Below are 20,884 nucleotides of genomic sequence, written 5' to 3'. Positions count from 1 at the left end.
AAAGCCCAACATTTTATGTGAGTGAGAAAAATCCTGTAATTTTCCATCTTCATGAATAGTTCAGTCAAAAAGAGTTTTCCGACTTGAATCCTGTACGTTTTATTTAAGTCATCGTATATATATCCCCCAATCATCCTGCAATACTGAGCTCCATCACTGCAGCTAAATTCCACACAAAGACTTCAAACCCCTGTAAAATATGCTCGCTACTTTAAAGAGGCCACTTCATTTCAGAGCCCTCAGTTGAGACTGAACTCTCTCCTACTTTAAATTAAAAAATGTTACACGAATGAATCATTAAAATAATTGCATTTGTAGCTGAAAAATTAAATCACTGATGAGTCCAAAATTAATAATCAGCAAACAAAGGGAGGGGTATATGGAGTGGATGACAGCAAAAATGAGTCTCCTGGGCAACAAAATAGGGGAGATTTTCATTTGGAGTTGCCCACTCCCAGCTATCAAGTCCCTGATGAATGTGAGGGACCACAGATGATTACGAGGGCAGAGTGCTAAACACATCAACAGATTTTGACTTGGGGGAAGGCAATGGCGGACACCTGTATCCCGAATCCTCACTGTCCCTGATTCCTTATTTCCAGTTCCACTGATAAGTACTGTAATTGTCATTTCTAAGGGGTTCCAATTCTTTAGCGATGCTCACAGGGCTTCAGAGTTTTCCAGGACCACGACGAAAGGTAAACGCGGAACCTAAATATGCTGCCATGTTTGAAACTTGAGTTATTCTAAGAAAGCTTGGTTTGTAAAGCCCTCCAAGAAAGAAAACCAGCAAGTCATTTTTCTCTCTCATTCAGATTCTCCTTTACTAGTTTAAACCACCTGTATTTATTCCTGCATTTTTATCTCCCTGGCTCCATTCCCTTTTGTGTTGTGAAAGAGTATTTATTTTCCCCCTTTGTATTATGTACTGTTTATCGCTTTGTCAGAGCAGTTTGCCTTTTATCTTTTGCTGATGGGAGAGCGTTGCCTTCTGAGTGGTTTCTGAACCCCGGGTATTAAAGCACTCAGCACAGGGCTGGCTTTACCATCCACTGAACCCATTTCAAGTTCATTTGCATCACCCAAATACATATTTCTATATTTGTGTGTGGATCTAAGAGGAGCTTAAAATCATTAAAATTCACACTATACTGAATGCTCAAAAATCTTCAGAAAATTTATTGGCTGTCTTAAGAGTACTGGGATGCTTTTACCTTGCATTCACTTATCCATATTTTAGAGATTGTAAGTAAATATCCAATGACTTACTATAGACTAAATTAAGGAATTTGGGGGGTTAAAATAAATGTGCTTACTTATAAGTGACCAGTTGAATGTGAAGGGAGAAAAGTGATTTTTTTTTTTTTGGTTTGCAGCAAAGCAGATCAGTGTTTGGAATTCACGAGTGCATACAGTTGTTAATTTTTTATATAGGCAATTCTTGGTGTTTATGAATATCATTATCAAATAGTATATGCAGGCGTTTTCTATTTACAAAATCGGAGATTTAGGTGTGATTCTGTTAACTTCCTATCTGCTCAAAGTTGTTTTTATAATACGAGTAACACTTTTCTATCTGTCATAATTCACAGGTCAAAATATTGTCATGACTTTGGGAATAAACTGCCAAATGGTTTAACTTATTTTTTTTTTTTCTGTAGCTAATCATATTTGACTGATCTTTTCAAATTACACACTAAAAGGAAACAGAAATGTGGAATTTATTTGCATTTGTTTTCGCTGAGTTTTGTCACTCCCGGGATAACATTTACTGCACTTTTGATTTTTATTTGAAAATAAGTCATCACCTCTTCTGGTTTAAACTCACTCTCTGCTCTTTCTCCAATTCACTCTGTTCTTGCTAATTATGTGTTTTCTGGGAGCAGTATTTGCCTCTCATTCAATATGTCAGCTTTCTTTGAATGAATTTCAAGATGTTCTAGTAAGCTGAGTAAGACTTGGGCTACTTTAGTTCTTTTGTGGGGAATGTCTTCGTTTTCTGTAAACCACCTTTGACTGTTATCCGTAATATTAGTTCATACACCCCACTTGATAATCTCTTCTTAGAATTCTGTGAGAGGAAAAATTCTCTTTCTCCTGAAAGACGGATATGTTTCTTTTAACAAATCATGAGCTGAAGGTAACTCCTCGTGTTTCCCTTTTGCCCTGGCTTTTGGGGAACACAGAAGTGTTTCGTTTTCTGTAAGGCAGCTAGCATCCTGGATGTAATGCGTCTGCTGCAGTTTTTTCCTCCCTTGCCCAGCCCATCTTTCAGTCACATAGCTCTAATCCTCATATTTTTATTGTGCAGGAACTGTTGGGTTGGCCAATATTTTTACGTGTATTTTTTTTTCTTGTCAGCAACTTCAAATACTTCTTTGGAAATAGGTGGAGTTTAAAAGAATTAATATGATCGCCTGTATTTTAGAAGAAATATATTGACTCCATTTCTTTTTTTTTTAATTTTTATTGGTGTATAGTTGATTTACAATGTTGTATTAGTTTCTGCTGTACAGCAGAGTGAATCAGTTATACATATATATGTATCTCCACTCTTTCTTAGATTCTTTTCCCATATAGGCCATTACAAAATATTAAGTAGAATTCCCTGTGTTATACAATAGGTCCTTATTAGTTATCTGTTTTATATATAGTAGCGTGTATATGTCAATCCCAATCTCCCAATTTATCCCTCCCCCCCACCCCACATCCCCCCCCCCCCCCCCCGGTAACCATAAGATTGTTTTCTACACCCGTGACTCTATTTCTGTTTTGTAAATAAGTTCATTTGTACCATTTTTTTAGATTCCACATATAAGTGGTATCATATGATATTTGTCTGTCTCTGTGTGACTTACTTCACTCAGTATGACAGTCTCTAAGTCCATCCATGTTGCTGCAAATGGCATTATTTCATTCTTTTTTATGTCTCTATTTGTTGACAGCAAACAGCCTATAGGCAGAAAATGTTTCAACACATCTTAAAGAAAGGAGGGGATGAACCCCATAATAGATCCACTGGAGGATTTAGTGTAGGTGGTTTGTACAACCATCCTCTCAGACAAAAATCCCTGGGGGATGCATGTTCCCCTTCGGTAATCGCAGGAGAATTTTCGCTCCCACCATATACATGGTATAAAGCGTTTTGAAAATACGATGGTTAAACAGACCTAATAGTGTTTTCAAACTATTGGGACTGGTCCTAAATATTACAGAGTCTACCATTATCACTTCCTGCAGAGAAAATACATATTAGGTCTGACATCTAAGGCCCTAGTACGTTTCAAACCCCAACTCTTGTACAGTTTATATCTCAGTTTTTATCATTCCTTCTTTCTAGTAATTGATACTAATCTGGTCCTTAATCTGACATTTCGGGCAGTTTAAAAAGAGTTTTCAGCCCTTGGAAATGTCTCATTTCCAGTCCAGGCTTGTTTGGTACATCCAGATTTCCTAATTCTTAAAAAGTTATTTTGGAAGCCCTGCTGCTGAGTTCCAGTTCAGCCATTGACATCAGCAAACATGTATTTAGCCCCTAGGAAACTGTATGTGTAGTGCGTGTGGGTGGGAGAAGGGGTGGGCTGGGAGGTCAAGGATCAAAGACCTGGAATTTCTCTGGGTCACAGGAGAAAGGACACAGGCCTTTGGCAAAGCAGAATGAGGTGAGTGCTGGAAGAGGAAGGAAACTCCCTGAGCTTGGGAGGCCCAGAGGAGAAAGATGCCGGGCAGGGGAGGGAGCTAATGGGAGGGGAGATGACAGAGGTGGCTTCGGAGGGGGGTCTGCGGCAGGTGCTAAAGCAAGCTGCCTGCAAATGCTGTGTGAGAGGGTTTGGAGATGGGAGACGCTGAAGGCAGAGGAAAAGGACAGCTAAGTCCGGCTCTCTTCTCGCATGTTTTCAATTAGATTAAATTGAATTAAATCGAGCACATTAATGAGAAGATAATAGAAGCGACTTATCCAGAGAATTCATTCTAACTAGTGCCATCAAACACCAGATAAAACATTAGATTAGGCCCTCCTGAGCTTGTTCTGAATTTCTGAGGAAAAAGTTAATTATGTAGTTTAGACCTAATGCATGATTTTCTCTGAAAACCACACTTCTCCTAAAATTCCTCCTAATTAGCTTCTATTATTTTTCTTCTTCTCTTTTCTGCCCAAGGCCTTTGTAAAAAAGGACCATGTGGATGCCACCCTCAACCCTGAGGGACATGGGAAAAGAGGGCCAACCAGTGGTCTGTGTAATGCAAGGACAAATGTTCACGTGTCCTGGGGTGCCAAGGTCATGTTCTGGGGCTTTCAACAAAGGGAAATCACCATGGGCGGTCCCTAGCTGGCTCTCATTATCTGACCGTTAAGACCTTCTGCCCACTCACAAAAACAAACCCTTAAGAGTAAACATAAAAGAAATCATATATATGTATATATATATACACACAAATACATGACATATAAATCATATACATTATACATATAGTATTGCTATACATATATGCATATATATTATGTTTATATATACAATATACTATATGTATTATAATGTATGTGCCATATTTAATATATATAATTGGAATTTTACATATGTACAAATATAAATACACGATGGCAGCTATTGGATAATAGACATGTTCAGTTAATCCCTCTAATTCAGCCAATAATTTTAAATTTTCTGCCATGAACATTCACAAAAATTCACAAAAGCAGCCATTGGTAATAAAATGAACAATCTCGTCTCTGTTGCCGCCTCTGTGAAGTTGCCGGCTTGCTGGAATGGTCCCAACAAGGCAGCAGCAGGCGATAAGAGGCTAAAACACCCAGAAGGAGGAACATCACCCTCAGAATCTTCCTGCCTTGCTGGTGTGTGTCACAAGGGCCTGAGTGAAACCACAGAACCTTTGTGGATACTGACACGTGGAAGGATGATCACTTGTGTCTTGAGCTGTCCAGGATAAAGAAAATCACAAAACCCTGGTCTCAGCAGGATCAGCTTTTGCTGACTTTTTCCACTTCCTAGAGCCAAAGATAAAGTAATTAATTGCATTATGAATCATTGCACGTTCTTTCAATGGGAAATAATTGGCATCTACCACTACTCACACTGAACATACAACTACCTCCGATAGATTAACTTTGGTTTGTTTAACTTCCAACTTATTACAAATCTAAACTACCTTCACAGTTTATTTTTAGGATGATGGTTTCAAATTATATCTGTGTTTACGCCATTTAAGACTATTCCCAAGAGATTGCCTGCATTAGGGAAAATCCGCTATGACTATTCACATGTAGATACCCAAGGGACAAAGTATTTCTTCATAGGACATATTGTTTATATTTGAAGGTCAGCTGCTCTGGGGGAGTGGGGAGTGGGCCCACCGTGCACCCTCACTTGATGTTCATGCCTCTTCCAGCCTAATTACTCTTAGAACTAGTTTCTAGATCCTCTCAGCAGGGTCTGGTTCCATTGGGAGCTCTCCGTAACCTCTCCTCTGGGAATGCGCGATGCTTTAGATTGTTTAAAACAAAACAGCAAGACTACGTCAATTCTTATCGCTGCCTGTCTAGTGCATCTGTTAGACAGCTTCTCGGCTGTGTCCCTACGATACATCTTCTGCTGGAAAGTTCCCTATAGTCTAACGGCAGCTGCTTTTAGTTTTGTTTTGTTTTTTAATGTTATTAGAGGATAGTTGATTTACAATGTTGTGTTAGTTTCAGGTGTACAGCAGAGTGATTCAGTTATATGTATACATATATTTATTCTGTTTTAAATTCCTTTCTCATACAGGTTATCACAGAATATTGCATAGAGTTCCCTGTGCTGTACAGTGGGTCCTTATTGCTTCTCTCTTGTACATAGTAGTGTGTGTGTGTTCTTCCCAAGCTCCTGATTTATCCGTGCCCGCCCCCCCCCAACCTTTCCCCTTTGGTAACCATACGTTTGTTTTGGTATTTGTAAATCTGTTTCTATTTTGTAAATAAGTGCTATTAGTCTTTTGAATTCATCCATCTACCTTGTATGACTGAGTTGTCCTGAGCACAGCTTGGGAGAATTTGTCGATCTCTTAGATCTCATTCCTTGTAACTTTCCCTTTCAATTCTACATTAAATAGAGTCATAGGAACCAAAATATTTGACCCATGGCAAGTTGAAAATATCATATCCGTACTAGAGATTTCAGCCTTCTGTTGAATGATATAGCAAGAATTGGAGACCAAGTTGAAGCCATATACTGTAACGGAGTCTTACGTAATGTGCTAGTTCCCATCTCCATCTGGCTATTCGATAATTTTCTGACAGTAGGTCTGCCAAGCTAGCTGTTCAACTCACTATCTTCCATGGAGAGTTTTGTGTTGAGAATTCTCTCCTGAACGTGGTTATGACTTAGGTCTCCGGCAGAGCGATCGCTCTTCTGGCTGCCTGTGCAAAGCCGCCCTCTCTGGTATGTTTGCTTTGTAGAGAATCATCTTTCAGAGGCTCAAGTGCTGAATAACTCCCTCAGTGATTTTTAAATACACTTGCCACTTGGGATTTGGAGAACTTTCCAGAGGACAAAAAGCATGTTCTAATGCTTCCCGACTAGGTGTTAAATCTAAAATCTTGGTCTAGGGACTTCCCTGGTAGCACAGTGGTTAAGAATCCACCTGCCAATGCAGGGGACACCGGTTCAGTTCCTGGTCTGGGAAGATCCCACATGCTGTGGAGCAACTAAGCCTGTGCGCTGCAACTACTGAGCCTGTGCTCTACAGCCCGTGAGCCACAGCTACTGAGCCTGTGCACTGCAACTACTGAAGCCCTCATGCCTAGAGCCCGTGCTCCGCAACAAGAGAAGCCACCACACTGAGAAGCCCGTGCAGCACAACGAAGAGTAGCACCCGCTCACCGCAACTAGAAAAAGCCCATGCACAGCAATGAAGACCCAATGCAGCCAAATAAATAAATGAAAAATAAATAAAAAACTTGGTCTAGCAAACTGCAGTGAATTCAAATAATCTGGCTATCAAACATTTTCTTCCTTTGGAGAAGGGCAAAGTGATGCTTGTTTTGAGTTTTGTCTTGCTTTTTTTATATTACAGAAGGCTGCTCTCCTGGAGAACTTGTGTCCTTTCTCGTTTTGTCTAAGTCTGTAATACTTATTGCCCACTGGATGCCATTTGTCTGAAGTCTGACTCTTTAGCTTTAACTTCCTTAAGAGCCTTGTGTTCTACCATCCAATTCATAGGTATACACTCACTACTCAGTAGACCTACAACATACTAAGATGAGAGATGACATTTACTGGGCTCTCGCTGGGCATTGAGTATCATTGTCCTTAGATGCATTAACTCATTTACTCTTCACAACAATCCTGATTTAGGCATTTCATAGAAAAGGAAGTTAAGCCTGAGGAAGATCACAGGTAACTTCCCTCACTACTACATGAGGAAGCTAAAATTCAAGTTAAGATGCCTCTGATTCCAAAGCTTCCTACATAACTTCAAGCAGATCCTATCTGGCTGGAAACCTCCAATTCTTCAGTCAAAGGAGTGCGTGTCCTGAAATACAATTTGGAGACCCAGAAATTAAAGATCAATAGCTGATCCAGCCCCCATTTTTTTTTTTTTTTTACATTTTTAATGTCTATTTCTTTAGATAGCCCTTGGGTTTGTGAAGTCATTATTTTTTTTTTCCTGTTATAAGAAATGCTATTTCTGTTGAAATGCTGCTGGATTTGGAAATCATTCTCATGACTAAATATTTGCCTGCCTCGGAAGAGCCCGGTGTAGGACTTTGCTGCCAGTGGGAGCTCAGTAAAGATTAATGGATGGCCGTGCACGTCTGTGTGGGAGTCACGTGTTTAGCATCTGCTCCGTTCTGCGAAAGAGACAGAAATGATGTGGGAAAGGGGAAAATCACAGGATTGTCACCCAGCCCAGGTCATGGGTGTCTGGCTTTGTTATTTAACAGTCCCAAAGGCCCAGGGGCTGAAGGGACGGGAAGATAGAGCCTAGTGTTTTCTTAAGAAATGATTGGGAAGTCCTGTGAAAATTAAATTCCAGGGCCTGCTTCCAAAACTAATATTGACCACAAGAGAAACCTTGGTTCTGTGATGAGGACTGAAAAGAACCAACTATTTTTTTTAATTGACACATTTTCTATTATTACATACATATAAAGACGATAAGTAATATGCCATATCATATGGTTTATTCCAACTGTCAGAATAAGCGCTGAAGCGTGACTAACTCTCCAGAGAACCTTCTGGGAAAATTCAAGCAGTGGAAAGTGGCAGGAACCAGCCATGAGTTCATCTACTGCCCAGGCGTTCCTGAAAATCTTGGGGGAACAAAAGAAGTTTCTCCCGAAGTACAATACCTGGGGGAGCATTTCTAGAGGAAGGGAAGGAGACGGATCATTTAAACTTCCTTCACTAAAAAGCCGAATGTCCATGCCCTACCCAGATGTGTGCACTCAGTAGAAAGACTAGGGTCAGCTGTGTGATCTGGGGCAAGGTGTCCTCCTTATGAAGGATGACGATTGAGCAGCGGTCCCAGATCTCAGCAGAGCTTTGAGATGTTAGAGCCCTCCCTTGAAGAAATCAAGCTCTGCTTTGGCATTAGAGAAAGTAGGAGGAAAGCCTAAATTACTAGGAACAGTACCATAGGTCTTGGGCTGGGCTGAGCTGGGCTGGGATGTATTGATACTGCGGTGCAGAGGAAGGTATAGCAGCAAGCTTATGGGATAACCCTGATTCTACTCATGGCTATGGGTCTCAGTCTCACCATATGCCAAGTGAGCAGGTAGAGACTAGCTTTCCAGGGTCCATTCCAACTCTACTGTTTCAGCCTTAATGGGTTCCTCTAGGAGATGAACATGCTTCTGTGTGTCTTAAGATTTTGATGAGAATTTATTTACACAATTCTACCTTTAAAAAGAACTTTCCTTTTATCCCCCACTCAACTCTCCTTAGCAATAAAGAAGTCTTATGATGTTTGATAATTTGGTGTATCAGGGAAGAGCTTATTTCATGAATACATTACCCTCCACTGCTGACACCATATTTTGTCCCCACCGAAGAAAGATGACTTTGAAGAAGATATGTCAGGAAAATAGGTGTTGTAGCCAGGAGAGAACTTACTATGTGTTTACTGCTTAGACAGATGAAAATAAGGCAGCTCATGTGAACAAAAATAGTGTGAAATATATGTGTAATTACGCCCAAGGTAAAGACACATGTTTATAAAAGCACCTCCTCAAACAAAAGTTAAACGTTTGAGAAGTGAGGAGGACTGTGTCCCAGTAGCAGGAGCAGGGGCTGTGTCAGCATGTAGAGGGAGGGAGAATGGAGAGAGTGAAGACCAGGGCCAGGCTGCGCCCCGCAGCCCAGCTCCTCCGTGTTGATTCTCTCAGGAAAGGCCTGACCAGCTGCTGACATTTCTCTTAGAAGAATCAATGAATCTTTGTTTCCTTCTGCCTCATTTGACCTTATTTTGTTCTGAAACAGAGAAGGAGGAAAGAAAGTACTGAACTGGCTGGGGGGCAGGGCGGGGTGGGTAGGCAGAAGGCAGAGAGGAGGAGATATCCATTGGTGCTGTGCGCCCACAGACCAGACCATGGGCCCCTGATTGGCGACCAGGATGTTACTGTTTGCTTGCTTTTGTAGTCTTATTTGTTTCTGCTTCTCATTTCAATTCTCGCCCTGATGTAATAAGTCACCTTCTTCCCAGCCATCATCCCCATATTGACAAGCAAATGTCACCCACGTGTGATTGACATCCGTTGCTCATGAATGCAAAAGTATGATTTAGGAATCAATTCCACTTGTTTATGTAAAGCCGTTCTTGTGTGTCTTATGTGTTTGTTGGTGGGATAACTTGCCTAATATCTACTCCAGGGGCTTTCCATTAATATTATAAATCCAGGCTGTTCCTTCTCCTGCTTGCCACCACAAAAGAGAGCTCTTCTTTCTCATTGTTTGCCTCTGTTCCCCCTCCCCCAAGACACATGCAGGAAATGTGCCCTGAAGCTTCCAGGACTCTTTCTGTATCTTAGGAAGAGATCTTGCCCAGGACTTCTGTAAATGCTGCTTGCTTTATCTGAAGACTTTTGAAGGCATCTTGATGAGTGATTATTTCTCATGCATGTAACACCTTTAAGTAGATGCAACTTAGGTCCATGGCTGAGTCTCCTGAAAGGTTGCTAGAATTGTAAGCCTGTAACTAGAGTATGTAAGCATACACTCGCCATTTGCAGCATTTGTAAAAAGAACCACTCACCCCCCGCCCCCCACCCCCTTTTATGCGGTGGGCACAGTCATTTAAAATTACTGAAAAAAATCCTTTGGCTTTTCAACACACCTTAGTGTTCTCTGAGTAACATCTTATTTTATTTTGAAAGGCTGGTGAGGAAAACCATAAGGTTAAAAAAAAATCACATCTACCATCTGGAAAATTCTAGAGGGCCCTCCTTATGTTAAAAGTGGCATTTTGAAAAAGCACCTGAAACGCTGATTGTGGGTGAGCCATTAGAGAAATACTGTCAAGCCAGCCACCCTCCTTTCAACCTTCAACTGCACCCTCCAACTGGGGCTGCAGGCAGTGGGGAGATAGCGGACTTAGGTGTGACCCTTGAGTTCTGAAGGCTACGGCACATCTGTCTCACGGCCCCCCCCCCCCCCCAAATGTCCAGCGAGAGCTCTGCCATCGGCTGGGTTCAGCAAGGGAGTATTCAGAATCTCACTGTTCATCCATGTGCAGAGAGGGGAAAAAAAAAAGAGAAAGAGAGAGAGGCCGAGGGGGAAAAAAAATCCCACATTGTCAGAGTAATGCCAAACTCTCTTTGAGTGGGTTGAGCAGAGCAGATGCCTCAATGAGATGCCAAAGCGGCTCCCCTTCCTCTGCGCCTTGGGTGCCTATAAATTGCTCCGGCGCGCGTTTGTCAGCCTCCTCTTCTCCTGGCAGGTGGTACCCAGGCAGAATTCTGCGTTCAGTCTCTCTCTCGCTCCGCTCCCGGCCGTGAGGCGCTCGCCGCCGCTCGCCAGCTCCTCCGCTCCAGCCCGGAGCCTCCCCGAGCCGCCGGTGCCCAGCGCCGCCGCTCCGCGCACCCGGGGGGCGCCTGGTCCGAGCTCGCGCGTCGGGCGCGGGGTTTGGGGGATGCGCATCTATTAGAATTCTGGTGGTTGCCAAGGAGGAAAAGAAAAAAAAAAAATTGAAAAGGTAGGAGAAGGGCGATCCCAGAGAACGAAAGAAGAGAAGGAGGCAGAAAAAGGCAACTTCAGACGGAAAGTTGGTGCGAACTGGCGCAGTCGGCAAAAACGGAAAAGTCGATCGCGGGCGGCGGCGGCATAAAAGTGTGAGCGGCCCCGGGCGAGCGCGGGAGGCGGCGGCGGCGGCGGCTCTGCCCTCCGGGTGGCCGCGCCGGCGCCGGCGGCAGCCACAGGTGCGAAGGGGCTCGCGGGAGGCGAGAGGGCGCCCTGCGCACCCCTCCCCCTGCCCCCACCCCCAGCTCGGGACTTCAGCTCAAGTCACTCGGCGTCCGAGCTCCCTCCCCAGCCGCAGCCTCCGCGGGGGGGAGCGAGAGCAGGCGAGGAGCGGCCGGCACGCGCCCGCCCAGGGGACTTGGGGGTTGCAGGGGGTTGTTTTCGGCTCTGAGGAGGTCCCCGCCCAACCTTCAAAATTTTGTCCAAAAGCAGACAAGAGGATCGCCCCGCGCTGAGCCGGCTGGTGGGCAGCAGGAGGCGCCTGATCGCCGCCGGGGCGCTGGGGGTGGTGATGGTGCTGCTGTTGGTCATCCTCATCCCGGTGCTGGTGAGCTCGGCCGGCACGTCGGCGCACTACGAGATGCTGGGCACCTGCCGTATGGTCTGCGACCCCTACGGGGGCACCAAGGCGCCCAGCACGGCCGCCACACCCGACCGCGGCCTCATGCAGTCCCTGCCCACCTTCATCCAGGGCCCCAAAGGCGAGGCCGGCAGGCCCGGGAAGGCGGGCCCGCGGGGGCCCCCCGGTGAGCCCGGGCCGCCGGGCCCCGTGGGCCCCCCGGGCGAGAAGGGCGAGCCCGGCCGCCAAGGCCTGCCGGGCCCGCCCGGGGCACCCGGCCTGAACGCGGCCGGGGCCATCAGCGCCGCCACCTACAGCACGGTGCCCAAGATCGCCTTCTACGCTGGCCTCAAGCGGCAGCACGAAGGCTACGAGGTGCTCAAGTTCGACGACGTGGTCACCAACCTCGGTAACCACTACGATCCCACCACGGGCAAGTTCACCTGCTCCATCCCGGGCATCTACTTCTTCACCTACCACGTCCTGATGCGCGGAGGCGATGGCACCAGCATGTGGGCTGATCTCTGCAAAAACAACCAGGTGAGCGCGGGCAGGCGGCGGGGAGGGCGGGGAGGGAGCGCGGGAAGGTGCAGGCGAGAGGGAGGAGACCCCGGAAATGGGGGTGGGAGCCCGCGGAGGAAGGGCGCGCCAGCCCCGCTCCCGGGAGCCCCGAGCGAGGGGGGGAGCCGTTCCACCCCGGGGAGGCGAGGGTCGTAAGCACAGAGCGCCCGGCGGCCCGAGCCCAGGATCTGCACTTGGTGCTTGCGACCCTCGAGGGGCGGGAAGCCGGCATTGGGTCCCCGGGACAGTTTGTGAACCGCGGGGAGTCCCGGAGCAGAAAGCGACCCGCGACTGCCGGGTCCTGGGCAGTGTGGGGTCACTGTCAGGCTTTGCGGGGAATGGGAGGGCTGGGGGAGCCAGGAGTGGGCGTGCCAGGGTGACAGACCCCGGGGAGAAAGACCCGAGCTCAAGGGAGAAAGAAAGGGCGCGAAGGAGTGAGTCCGAGCGGGGCGCGTCCAGGTCCCACGCAGGACCACAGGGCCGGCGATCGCAAGGTCCCTGCGGCATCCCAGACCCGGGAAACTCACATAGTCAAAATCGAGACGCAAAAACTCCAGTTTAGATTTCGGCTGAAGAAGGGGGAGAGGTAATGAGTGCTGAAAACAAAAGGAGAAGTTGAGCCTCTGGGTTTGTGCCATAAAACACGCTCCCAAACACAGAACCCAACTCCACTGGAGGAGGAGGACGCACAGGCAGGTGGTCAGGAGGCCGGGCGCCGAGCCCAGCCCTGGGGCTCTGGGCCTCACTGCCAGCGAGCCCCAAGGCGCCTGCGTGAGGGTCGTTCCAACCCAGCCTCTTGCTCGCAGGCGGCAGTGGACTTGGCCTTGACTGTGAAATAGCCTCAGCCAGAGGACTTGCTCTCCTGAGCGGAGCCGATGGTCGCTGCTGCAAGGGCCACCGGTCTGCAGCGTTATGCTGGGGCCACTTTCCCGTTTGCTTGAGAAATTCGCGGTCATTACAAAGCCGAAGTGTGTCAGATCTCTTAGGGGAGGAAAATAATATTTGTAACTACCTCAAAGTGTAATCTGACCCTCTGCAGGCGCTGAATCAGCTGCCGCTGGGGGAGGCCTTGCTGCCTGCAGTCTGAGTTGAGTTCTTGGGCTTTAACTTTGTTTATTGAGTGGTCCAGGGAGTGGCCCCCCGACCCTGCCATGGCCAGTTGTGATTTAACAGGGGCTCTCTGGCTTCAGGTCACTTGTCCCTTGAATTCACACCTTTCTAGCTGTAAGCCAGGTTTCTATTAAGCAACATGAAAGCAGAACTTATTCCAAAGACCTAATTCACAGTGTCAGAATTCTTCCATAGTAAAAGACAAATACCCTAAATGTTTAAGAGGAAGGACAAAATATCCTCCTTCCTACCATCCCTCACTTCTAAAGGAATTCAGAAGTAAACAGCTTCAGGGACCCTAAGGTTGCATAGAACAAAAAGAGGAAGAATGGCCACCAGGAGGCACTGACAGGGTTGTTTATTATAGTTATTATGCATGAAAATAATATTAAGATAAGTAAAAATTATTCACAGAGCAGTGGGATCATTATAGGTAAATGGCTAAAAGGGGCATGACTCATTGTACCAAAACAGAGCTATTGTGTCACCCTAACAAAACAGCACCTCAGCAGGAGTGATGGGGCACCGATTTACTTACAAATGGGCTGTCTTCTAACTCAAAGGTTAGGTCTGGCAAATACTATCAGGCCAGAGATTGTTTTTATAGGTATTCATTCATATGGAATAAGATTCAAGTTTTATCAGGTAGTGTATGAAAACCCACATCTTTAAGTATATGGAAATTGCAATTGCATGAAAAGCTAGAGAACAGTACATTTAAAATAGTTGAAACGTTGATGCTGAGGCCAGGTATCGATTCCAAGAAAACCATTCCATGTATGTGTTCTGTGTGCCTTTTGTTTTTAAAATTATTTCATTGTTTGGAGTGTAGAGTGCCTCTTTGTATCATCCTAGCATGTGCATTCTGTGAGGATCAGGGAAAAAAAAGGCACAACAGCTGTCCTTATAATGTATAATGCTTTTCATTGGCATTATTAAGCTGCTGCTTCTACACAGGTGAGCAACAAGTTATTCAGAAAAACAAATATAGTAGCAAAAAATATCTTTTCGAGTTCAGCAGGGACTGTTTTGCAAAATGGTTGTTACAATATTCTGGTTAAGGAATTCTCTCTCTAGAATGGAACTCTTTTGTAAAGTCTGGTCTGTAGGCGTTGCAAATGAGAAATCGTATAAAATCTTTTTAAAATTAATATCAGAGTTTATCCTCGATTTTCAGTTTGGTTTTTGTCTGATCACTTCTTAGACGGCAGTTTCCCTCCCTCTGAGCTGACCTAATTTGTTTTTGTAAAACAGAAACTCAGAGATCCATGTCAGCGTCATGTTCTATGGATTAAGTGGATTTGAGAAGCACAAAAAAATTAAGCTAAAAATGCAGTTCACTCTAGGAGAGAGGAATGCCTCTGGACTGTAACCACATGAGAACCATTTTATTTATGCTTTGTGTTTGAACGCAGGATCACAGATGGAAACATCAGAGGCCAGTAAATTAACCTGATGCGCCACTTAACCTTTTGTTTATGATTCCACAGAAGTACAATGAAAATGAAATTATGAGAGCATCAGTAGCGATTAATTAAATTAGCAAATGTTACCATAAATATTGTCTCTAATGATAAACCCTCCCTAATAAGATAATGCTAAGGCAGTATAACCTATTACATCCTCACAAACACAGCACTAAAAGGACCACGGTTCTCATATTCCCCATGAAACCATCAACCTAAATTTAATCTTACCATGTGTTAAAAGCCCATGACAGTGCATATTAAAGGCGAAAGGTGGGCTCAAATAGCTTTACGTAGAGACGGGAAATGGTTTTTTTTTTTTAATGTTTGTATACTTTTAGCAGGAAACCTGAATTAAAAAAAATATTGCTATTTGAATCCAGTCACTAAAATACCACTCTAATAAGCCACTCTAATAAAAACTAGAACTGGCTTAAGGCTAGAACTGTAAAATAATTAAAGACCAGTTTTTACTCTCAGAATGTATTAGGGTACCAGGGAACATGAGATATATTGGAAACAACGGACAGTTTGTGGGCTCTTCTTCATTTACTAGCAAGATTAATGAAATGTCACATTAATTATCTTTTTAGGGGCTGTGAAATGTGCTAAAGATCAGCAGAATCTAAATAGTTAACTTATAAGATGAAAAGATATGAGAGTCCATTTAGGTAGAAATGGGTATATCGGGCTAAGAAAAGGATGCATCATATTCTCCAAGAAAATGCTGAAATCAGTGTACATTTAGGAACCTGAAAATAGCCTCCAGGGTGGATGCATTACTTTCCTCAATAGTTTGATGGCTTAAAGGAAGAATTGTTGGAAGTTACTGGGCTGGATACTAGAGCTTGAAATTTCAAGTCCCATTACACCTTTAGAGTACGATCAGGTGAACAGGCATACTAAAATCAGGCAAAGTACACTGGAGTATAGCAGGTATTTAATTGGGAGAGTCTTATGGTACCGTATAGGTTAAAATCTTAGAGATTCACTTTCATTAAAAAGCAATCACACCGGCTTTATCCTACAAAGGAAGTGAAAACCTTAAGAGTAACCTTCCAGTCTGTGGGCTCTCACTAATGCACTTGCAGGTTTTTGTGGTAACACCTACCGAATAAAAATGGTAACATTTACATGGGTTTGTGGTTATATCCCATAGAATAAAAATTGCATTATATATTTATATTTAAGACTATTGTCTCTAAATCAAATGATTTTAATGAATCCCAGTTCCCAGATGTCCTCATATAGAAAAGTGTTGAAAAGCACAATACCCATAGAACTTAATACTAAATACCTAAAGCACTAAATAAAAATGTGTGTCTGGTTATTAACCAGAGGTGAGAAGCATATTACAGATGGATAATTAATTCATATATTACTAATATGGCTAATTAGTATTTTGTATTTTAATTTTCCTCACTTGTTAAAAATCCACACATTAAAAAAAAATCAGGTCATAAGATCGCTATGCTCCTTGTAGATTTGTTTTCCCTGGGAATTAATGACTAGATGAAATTAATGAGTCAAAGCATCTAACTCCTATAAACTAATGATTAATTCCTAGGAAATATTATGACATTACATTATATTATTACTTACTGGTCAAAACAGATCGCATCACTAAACTGGTGTATACATTCAAGTCGGTGCGTGGGAGCATAATTATATATTGCTTTCATTATATTAGTGTCAGCACAGTGTTAAGCTGTCCTAAATCTTTTAAGCCCTTTTCTGCGTTTGCTATATGATATCCAGAAAGAAATTTTTAAAATACTACTCAAGTTACTTTACAAGTTCAGCAGTGTCAAAGAGCCTTCTCCTTTTTTAACATTTCAGCATTAATGTGAGAACATACCCCATGAAACTTTAATTTGAAAACCTGTCATTTAAATTTTGAAAGAAAGGCATGGAAATTCTTGACTTATGTCTCATTTCTCTCATTTTGCCAAGTGATAAAATCCCACATATTGCACCCCAAGTCATGCATTACTCCCTAGTGCAGGTTTACAAAACCACTAAATCACTTGCTGTGTTATTCGGGGAAATATCATTACAGTGGGATAGAAGCAAGCCACAAAGTAGATGTTTTACTGAAATAAGTCAAGTACAAGTCTGCCTATTGAAAAATTTTTTCCCAGGGCAGAATCAAAATATAGCCTAATGGATATGAAGCTTAATTGGAGTTGAGGATGTGACAGAATGTCCATATTACTGGATATGATGGGCAGCTGGACTGTTTGCAAATGTCTGTTGGCTCTCTAATGAGATCACAGGCTCAACCTGAGTGGATTAGAAGCAAATCCCCATCCTTAAAGCAAACCACACATTTAGAATCACCTAAATATAAGATATTCAATGAGATCATTCAAAAAAAATCTAGAAATTTTAGAGACTTCAAATCATGGAAATGTAGTTCCTTCTATAACTTTTAGATATGTTGAAATTAAACAGTTTATTTACCTGCACACGTCACAATGAAGTGATAAAAAGGCACAAATAGAAGAAGGAACTCTGGGAAGACATTCAAATCAAAGATGTTGAAATGAGTTAAGCTTCAGGTACGGGGGCTTTCCTTGAGTTAGATTTTGAAAGCCCAAATCAAAAGGATTTCTTCTTTTTTTTCTTTCTGTGAAGTACTGTTAGAGGAGTGGGATTTCTCTGAGTCTTTATGTAATGTGGATCTCAGTTTTCTAATAGTCATGAGGACCAACTGAAGTTTGGATTGAACGTCTGTACTCATAAACAGCTGGTTAGAATAGTGCTGCCTGGCTTAAATTAAAATGCAGAAATGACCCTTTCAAGAAGTGACTGGGCATTAGAGTTACAAAGAATTTGAAAACATCATGATTTAGGAAGAGAATAGATTAGTATGCATTGTTTACAACATATAGTAAAAAACAAAAAACAAAAACAAAGACTGCTAGAATGACCCTCACGAAAACACTGTTTCCTCCTTTCCAATAACGTCGCTGAAACGGTTACAAAGATATCCTCGTAAAGCCCCAAGGCCAAGGTGGGCTTGTCTGTGCTAAACTCAGTGCTGTGGCAGCCAGTCTGCTTACGATGCTGTGAGAATGGCAAAAAAAAAAAAAAAAAGAAAGAAAGAAAGAAAGAAAGAAAGAAAGAAAGCCTGAGAATGCTCTCTTGCCAATTCTAATTTGTGTCTGTTTCACGCAGGTGCGTGCTAGTGCGATTGCCCAAGACGCTGATCAGAATTACGACTATGCGAGTAACAGTGTGGTTCTTCATTTGGAGCCAGGAGACGAAGTCTACATCAAATTAGATGGCGGGAAAGCCCATGGAGGAAACAACAACAAATACAGCACATTTTCTGGATTTATTATCTATGCCGACTGATCATGCAAAAACTAAGCTTATTACTCTGAGTTTGGACCCTGGATTCGTATGGCTAACGAATCAGTGAATCGAGGACCCCAGGGGATGCCAGATGCAGGGCACCTCAGCTGTGTATATGTGGGGAATCCAAATGCTACCTGACTCACATCTGTATACTCAGAAACATTATGTAAAAAAATATATATTAAAAGCAAGATAAGCAGATGTGTGATCCACTATCGCCAAAGCAAATACCCCTTATCGTTAGTGTCCATGTGAATGAAGTCCTATATAGATCACAAATTTTTATAGAAAAATCTAAGACACTGAATTATTTCTTCAATATATACGATACTTTGGTGTACTGTGATCTTACCGCTTTTATCCACGTGTCAGCTTTGGTTCTTGTGAGTTTACCGGCTTATTACGATACTTGGGGTCCATTCCTAGTGTGGGGAAGAATGAGTTTTACCCTGCAGGAGAAGGTCTTGTTGACATAGTGCTGCTTGCCCCCAAAGAAATTGTTTGCCTTGCACTCCTGTTAACTTCAGAGCTAGACCTGGGAATGATTCAACTTCAAGCCTTAACCTGGAATTTTCTGGATTTGAGGGAATTCCCAAGCCTATGCTCATTTTTCACATTTTCTCTTTCTTAGGAGTCTTCTTTGCTCTCTTTTCGGGTGATAGTCTTTAAAACTAGAGACGGAACTTGTATCATAGGGTTACCCTCTACGTGTGTAAATGTGTAATTATATATGGTATTTAGAAAATCCCCCTGTGTCCAGTTTGTCAATAGAATGCGTTTAGGTTTACTTGGAAAGTCAGAGAACTTTATTCTTTGATGTTAAATCAGACTGAGGCTTTCACCGTCTTTGGAACAAAATAGTATTCATAACCCAATGCACATAGGTTTAATTTGCACTGCTGCATGTGTCACCAAGGGGACACGAAGTAAGGCCTTCAAACAGTTACTACAAGTCATGGCCTGAGGTTATTTCAAAATGAACAGTTTCACATATAACCAATGTGACAGCAAAGTGTATATATTTTATACTCATACCTGCTACATATATATATGTATGTGTACACATATATATGTTAGATGAAATATAATATATATATGGCTTCAGCCCATAGGCACTGTGGCTGTATAGCCCCCAAAATTTAAAGAAATGTACATGTAGGCACATGCACAAATGTGCATAAATTATTTGACTTATTTTGGACTGAAATATATTTTGGAAGACAAAAATATATGGAGTAGCAAAATAATTTAGATGACTTCTAAGAGTTATCCAGAAAATTAAATTGTATTAGGTTAACATGCCCCAGAAACCACATGTCTGTAAATTAAGCCTGTGGCTTCTTTATTACCATGTGCCAATCAATACTTTTTCACTGCATTCTCTGACTGACTGTTACTGTTAGGACTGCGGAGACGATGTAGCTGTCCTTTGCAGTTTATGAATTTTATGCATTTGAATGAGCAATTTTTTTTCTTTTTTCTCAGGTGGACTGAAGCTGACAGTATAGTAGATTTTGAGAGTAGTGCAAATCCTTCCTGTCTGGTTAAAGTACACTGCCAAAAGCCATCTCTTCAATCTAAGAAAAAGATTTAAAATGCATGTTGATATATTCTAACTATCAGACAACTTCCACCATTACAATGAAAAATCTGTTCCCCTCTCAGTTGCCTTTGAAGATTCTTTGAGAAGTAGATTTCAAAAACAGAGATTGAAAAATCTGCCTGTTTTACTGGCGAAGGACATTTGCATTTTTTCATTTAAAGGAATTAGTTTGTTCTGTTGGCTCATTCCTCTTGGGTACTTTCTGTTCTAATACACAGAAAGCTTGATCATCATCGATCCACAGAAATATCTTTTACTTAGCAAACCTCAACTTTCCAAAAGAGCTATGCCAGGTGTTCCCATCTGAAGGTGCTGTTTGCTTGGTTTAAATACCTTGGTCTGAGTAACTCTCATGATTTATATGATTAAAGACACTTAGCCTGTTTATCAAGAATAATGACTAATTCTATTTGGCCTTTCTAATATGGAAGATTACTCATAAAGGAGTTGCAGTGGATTTTATTTCCATTTAACAGTATGTATTTATTTCCATTTAACAGTATGTATTTATCAAAGAGGAATTAGCAGTAAGGGTTTAGAGTTTTTTTTTTTTTTTTTAGGTAACAGTGTAGTGGAGGATTCAACCAAAAGATAAGTTTATAAGCAGCAGTACGCATCAACTAAGAGTTTCAAAAAAGGCTGTATTTACCCAAAACATCAAGGCTGGGTACGTTTTCAAGAGGCGGCTTTTGAATTAGACTGTCATTTCTAATAGATCTGACCTTTTCTTCAGGTAAATAAGCATTATATTCTCTGTGTAGGCCCAAGGAGACACAAATAAAAGGTAAAGGGAATATATATAAGGCAAACATTTCTCTTCTTTTTGCATTCTATATTATTAATTAAATTGTGGCCTTTGTTATTATAAATGTAACGATTCATTAAACTATATTATGTAATATATTTTGACTTTTATGATTGAATTTTTATAATTGAGTACTGTTATATGTTCATGTCCCCTCATAAAAATTTTTCAAAACACAACGAA

The 20,884-nt window shown here is 42.5% G+C and overlaps 1 protein-coding gene across 1 annotated transcript; it reads left to right on the top strand.

Annotated features, from left to right (window-relative positions):
* Positions 1–11,529: 11,529 nt before the first annotated feature.
* C1QL3 (complement C1q like 3) lies at positions 11,530–20,743 on the top strand. The gene is made up of 2 exons (XM_057732133.1): positions 11,530–12,333; positions 18,111–20,743. Exons 1-2 carry the CDS (start codon positions 11,746–11,748, stop codon positions 18,288–18,290), a joined length of 768 nt encoding a protein of 255 aa, XP_057588116.1. The 5' UTR covers positions 11,530–11,745; the 3' UTR covers positions 18,291–20,743.
* The last annotated feature ends 141 nt before the right edge of the window (positions 20,744–20,884 follow it).

The sequence above is a fragment of the Hippopotamus amphibius genome, chromosome 4 (assembly GCF_030028045.1).
Source record: "Hippopotamus amphibius kiboko isolate mHipAmp2 chromosome 4, mHipAmp2.hap2, whole genome shotgun sequence".
Lineage (NCBI taxonomy): Eukaryota > Metazoa > Chordata > Mammalia > Artiodactyla > Hippopotamidae > Hippopotamus > Hippopotamus amphibius.
Note: the sequence above shows the minus strand (reverse complement) of the source record. Positions and strands in the feature narration are given on the sequence as shown.